The 5,589-nt window shown below is 51.2% G+C and overlaps 1 protein-coding gene across 1 annotated transcript in view; it reads right to left on the bottom strand.

The window, feature by feature from the left end:
* TGM6 (transglutaminase 6) overlaps positions 1 to 5,589 on the bottom strand; it is a 45,894-nt gene that overhangs the window by 8,490 nt on the left and 31,815 nt on the right. The window contains exons 6-8 of the mRNA XM_006758113.1: positions 4,613 to 4,741; positions 3,095 to 3,272; positions 2,376 to 2,514 (exon numbers count right to left, since the gene is read on the bottom strand). Of these exons, the coding sequence (XP_006758176.1) occupies positions 2,376 to 2,514; positions 3,095 to 3,272; positions 4,613 to 4,741 (446 nt within the window). The remainder of the gene's footprint in view (positions 1 to 2,375; positions 2,515 to 3,094; positions 3,273 to 4,612; positions 4,742 to 5,589) is intronic.

Genomic DNA, 5,589 nt, shown 5'->3' with positions numbered 1-5,589 from the left:
GGAACCTGCGTGGCCCATGGGCAAAAGTCGGTTTTCGGAAAGGAGATAGACGAAACAAGTATACAAGACGAGTGTGGATGGGAGAGTTGGAAGGGGTTGAACTCAGCGAACGTACCTCAATCAGATTGAGGACGTGTTTAGCAAAGGCCAGCTTAGGAGTACCCTAATTAAGTTAATAACAATGTGCCTACCTATATAGTTTAAGTTTAAAAACTGTGGCTCTCAAAAGAAATGTCAATCGTTGTACTGTTGATATTTGGCTCTGTTGACTAATGAGTTTGCCGACCACTGAACTGTGAACTGGACTGATGAGAACATATCGTGTGCGTGTGTGTGTGTGTGTGTGTGTGTGTGTATCAAGAACCTGTTGTTTAAGGTACTAGAAATACAACTGTAAATAAGACAGAAGACCTTTGCTCTCATGCAGCTTACATTCTAACAAAGGAGACAGATGGGGAGATAGGCGAAATTAAGTAAGCAGATAAATAAAACAAATGCAAATAACAATGCTGTGAAAAGAGGGGCCTGAGATAGAGCATAACTGCTGGAGACCTGCTGTAGGTAAATGATATCTGAGATGAGAGCTAAAGGAGAAAGAAGTAGCCATGGGAGGAGTGAAGGGAACAGTGTTCCAGGCAGGAGGACTAGCATGTGCGAAGGCTCTCGAGACAAGAAAAAGCTTCAGTGTATTCAAGGAACAGAAGGTATGTAAGTATCTCTGGGCTACAGCAAGCATGGGGTGCACGTAGGGTTCAGATTATGCAGAGTTCTGTAGGCTTTGGTAAGGAGCTCAGGTTTTATTTTAAGTTTCCTACGTTAAAGATGAGACTGTGAGACGAGGAAAGGTGACACAGGGTCACACAGTAAGGAAGCAGCAGAGAGAAACCTAGTTGGTCAGGCGTGGCATCTTTACACCTGGTCTCCGAGCCCTTGTTTGGTAGGTAACGGTCTTTGGGAAGACATCTTGGTAAGCATCTGGGGGCAAAACGGAGGACAGCGACAGCCTGCATGGTGACAGAGGCCCCAGCATCCAAAAGAAGGCCTGTTCCTTTTTGTGGCGCTCCTGTGGGGACAGAGAGCGAAGAGAAGCAAAAAGAGAAGGAAAGGGGAGAAGAGAGGCAGGTGATGTGAGGCAGGAGAAGGGCGGGGGGAGGGCTCCTGGGCACACTCCCTGGCGGGGCGAGGACATTCGAAAGCCAGGCTTGCCAAGGCTGTCTGTGCTCTGTGTTGTATGTTCTTCCTGGTTTCCTCTGCTCTTTAGAAAGTTGACTTGTGTGACGACTCGTATACGTATGAACATTCGGACGAGGTTATTCACTGAAGCCTTGTCTATAAAAGGCAGCCGTTCGGTCCATCCATGTGAGATGGTCAGAGAAACAATGATTGTTCCCATAAAACTGGAAGGCAGAGCAGGTGCACACCCCTGCTGGTCCGCTCACTAGCTGTATCGCCTTAGACATGTTACCTAACCTCTCTGTGCTCAGGTTCCTCATCTGCAAAATAGAGATAATAATACCGCCTAACTCACAAGGTTCTTTGGAGGAACGTGAGTTAGTATATATGTAGCACTCAGGACTGGGCCTCGTGCGATATTATTTTACACACTACAAATAATAAGAAAACCTTGAGTGTACTGATATAAAGTTGTTAAATGCAAAAGCAAGTTGACAGTACAGGCAGATCTGGAAGATGTTTTGGATTTGGCTCCAGACCACCGCAATAAAGTGAGGTATCACAATAAACAAGCTGTGATTTTTTTTGCTTATGGGGGAAGGGGGTCTTGCCTTCAATTTGTCAAAAATGCAACATCTGTGAAGTGCAATAAAGTGAAGCGCAATACATAAAACGTGCAACAAGACGAGGTCTGCCTTGTTACACAAAGCTGCCCATATTAAAAAGCAGGTGTGTAAGGGGACTCACTATGTGCATGTTCTTGTGTCTGCAGAGACTCTGGGAAGAGATGGGAGAAGCTGATCACAGTGCTGCCTCCGGGAGGAGGACAGGGAGGCTGGGTCGGGTGGGAGGGAGACTTACCACTGTGGCCCATTTTGTACCTTTGGAATTTCAAAGCACATGAATGCGTTTTCCTATTTTCAAAAATGTAATAGTCACAGGACTCTGGGGAGGGCTTTGTCCCACAGAGGGGAGGACCAGGGGTTCGAGCGGTCAGACCCTGAGCCCCCTCATGACCTCCGAGTCACGTGTCCAAAGACTCCTGCATCGCAGCGGAGTCCCTCTGCCTAGGACCCCCCCCCCTCCCCCCACGCACATGGTGCCTCTCACTCCTCCCAGAACTGGCTCAACTCAGGAGAGTTGGGCTTCAGGTTGGGGACTGCCTCAGGGAGCCCCTGGGACCCAGCGGGCCCGGGACCCACCACATGCTGTCTTCCGTCAGGTCCTCCAGGGTCCGCCCGAAGGAGTCCACGTATTTGTCCACACTCAGGCTCCTGTCTGTGTCATGGGCCGAGTTAAAGTTGGACACAACCCGTGTCGCGATCCCCAGGCACCTAAGGACTGGAAAGTAGGAGGCTGGTGAGGCTCCAGGAGCAGCCAGGCCCCTGCACTGGGGAGGGGTCTGGCGCCCCCAGCTTGCTGCCTCCCTCATTTCTGGCCACAGGCTCCCCCTTGTCTTTGACTACTTGGTCAGGGCCGGACTCCTGTCTCCACTCGCACAGGCACCACCCTCTCCTCTACCTTCTTTCAGGGGACTTCTGGGGACACTACTGCCCCCTCCCCCACCTTTGAATGGACAGGCTCCAAGGCTGGCAGGGCCTTGGAAGCCATGTAACAGCCTTGGAATCCCGAGGGGGACCAGACCGAAGGCCGTGGGGCCACAGGGTTTGCCCAAGGGCACTCAGTGAGTTCCAGGCAGAGGGAGGAGGGACTCCTTTGGCCAAATAAATGATCCACAATCACGTAAATAAATTATCTTCTTTCTTTCTTCATTAGCCAGACTTCTATTTCCCCTTTACCAGTAAAGAAAGACTGGGTGTGGTGTGTTTTTTGGGGGGCGGAGGGGTGCCTTAGGGGGAGGGAAGAGAAGAGATCTATGCAAATTAATGTAAATGAGAGAAGTGGTCTAATTTTGGAGTACCTGTGCACATGACTCCAGCGAAGACCCAACACTGGCCGTATTTGACGGGCTTGAACCTGCCCTTGAACCACTTGTGCAGGATGGCCACGCTGCCGCGCCAGTGCAGTGGGCTGGTGCCGCCGCCGTACTTGCCCTGCCACTGGCCTTGAACCACGCCCCGGTCATTGTTGCTGTTCACCTGCACAGACGGATGGGTCCACCACCAGCAGGGCTCCCCCCTTCAGCGGCCTCACCATCGTACAATCACCTCCAGCTTTGGACCACCCAGTCATTTGGGGTCACCCCTTGCTTTTAAATTGTCTGAAAATTTTACTGTCTTAAAATTTCTACTTTTCACTACCATCTACTATGTGCAGTGACCTCCCATTGGGTTACTCTATTGTTGAAAATCATCTACAGTCTTAGAGCATTTCCTGTTTTAAATGGTGTGTTTTGGGGTCGAATAATAATTATGGAGACAGCTAACATTCAATAAATGCTCCCCAGGTGCCAGGCACTCCTCTAAAGCTTTGGGCCCACTATATTAATTTGCTTAAAGTAGGTTCTATTATTTTACTTTTGTGTTCAGATGAAAAAGAAAAAAAAAGAAAAAGAGAGAGAGATTCAGAGAGGTTAGGGACTTGCCCTGATCACACAGCAAGTGAGTAAAAGGAGTTCAGGGCTTGTGCCCCAGGGCCATGGTGTCTACTGTCAGCCCTGGCCACTGCTTTGGAGTCCCTGTGCTCCAACAGCTCTCTGAGGTCTTGGGGAACTGAGAGTATCAAATATGAGAAAAGCAGCTTTGTCCATTTGTCTAACACTTGCTTTCTTAGAGAGAGCTACAAGGCCTTCTTCTGAGGAGGGAGGCCTGGTGTGTAATGGGTTAAAGATGGCAGCCCTCCCCAGGAGGCGAGTCTGAGTACCCTCTCCCCGAATCAGGATGCTGTGGCTACTTTGCCAAGGACTGTGGGACTGTGGTGGAAGTGATGCCACGCCAGTGTCCAGGCCCAGGCGCTCATGCCACTGGCAGCTCCGGCTTCCTCTTTCTGGAACAACCAGGTGGGGAGAAGCCGGGTGCCGTACCTGATTACCCTGAGACTTCCCTGCTCCGAGGAAGCCCAACCCAGCCACGTGGAAAGGCTGCATGGAGAGACAGTGATGACTGGCCAGTCCCAGCTCTTCCCACTACCCCATCCCAGCGCCAGCAGGAAAGTGCACAAGCCATCTTCACGGTCCAGCTCCGGCGGGTGCGGCACGGGAGAGACCAAGGGCTGCCAGAGAACACTGGCCGCCAGAACCAAGGCCCCAGATAGATGGTTCCATCAAACCGCCCCAGACACCTGCAGCCACTCAGACACCCCCCGCCCAAGCATCTTGGAGCAGAGACAAGCCATCTGTGGGGTGCCCTGCCCAAGTCTCTGATCTTTAAAACTGTAAGCATAATAAATGGTTGTTTTACAGCCCTGAGTTTGGGGTGGTTTGTTAGGCAGCAGTAGAGAATTAAAACAAGAGGTTGGCGGGGATGGTGGGGCTCCTCACCATCGCGCTGATGATCCTGGTGACGTAGACGGGGTCGTGGCGGCAGGACACATCGGTGGCTGGGTCGTTTTGGTGACTGGGGCTTCGGTCCAGGATGGAGAGGCAAATGTTCAGGATGTCCTCCTCAAACTGTCCCCAGAGAGGCTGTGCTTAGAGCCAGAGCCTCACCCATATTCCGGACCCTCCCATGACCTCACCCAGTCAGTCATTTGTGTTGTGCAGGGGAAGGGGAGCTTGCCTCCCCATAACCCCTAGAGGTCCCACAGAGCATCCCCAAGACTCAGAAACCCTTCCTCAAAAGTCACCCGGGAACCAGAAGCTCAACCCTAACCATGTCCTCTCCTGCTCAATAGCCCCTGTGGCTCCCCAGTGCCCGCAGTCAATAGTGTGAACTTGTGGCTCTGGCGTCACGTCGATCCCACCGGCTTACTCGGATGTTTCTATGATTTTTTCAACTACATTCGAATTAATTGGCAAACTGGGCGAATTCATTTAAACACTGGGGAGTTTTTACATACAAATTAAAATGTCCAGTCTTGGAAAATTTGGAGGGTCTGGGAACCCTCACTTTCCCACATGACTCTAAGCAGTGGGACCCCAACTTTGGACCCCAGCCCCTATTAATACCACGAAGCCTCCCACAAGCCCCACCTTTCATGTGGCGTTTCCTTTCATGATCTTCTGAACACCCTCTGCTCCCACCTCTACTACCCTGACTTTCCTCTGCCCATCACGCCTGTACTGTAACTATTTATCTAAGCCAGAGGCTCTCAGGTGTGGCCCCAGACCAGCAGCAATGACTTCACGTGGGATCTTGTTAGAAATACAAATTATCCCCTCTCCAGCCCTTCATGAGTCAGCCACTCTGGGGGTGGTGCCCAGCCACCTGTGTGTTTTCAGGAGCCCTCCACGTGATGCTGGTGCAGGCTTAAGATTGAGAACCCTTGATCTACGCTATTTTTCTTTCTACTAGAGGC

Source organism: Myotis davidii, unplaced genomic scaffold, assembly GCF_000327345.1.
Source record: "Myotis davidii unplaced genomic scaffold, ASM32734v1 scaffold32, whole genome shotgun sequence".
NCBI classification, from domain to species: Eukaryota; Metazoa; Chordata; class Mammalia; order Chiroptera; family Vespertilionidae; genus Myotis; species Myotis davidii.
The sequence above is the reverse complement of the archived record's forward strand: the minus strand, read 5'-3'. Positions and strand labels throughout refer to the sequence as shown.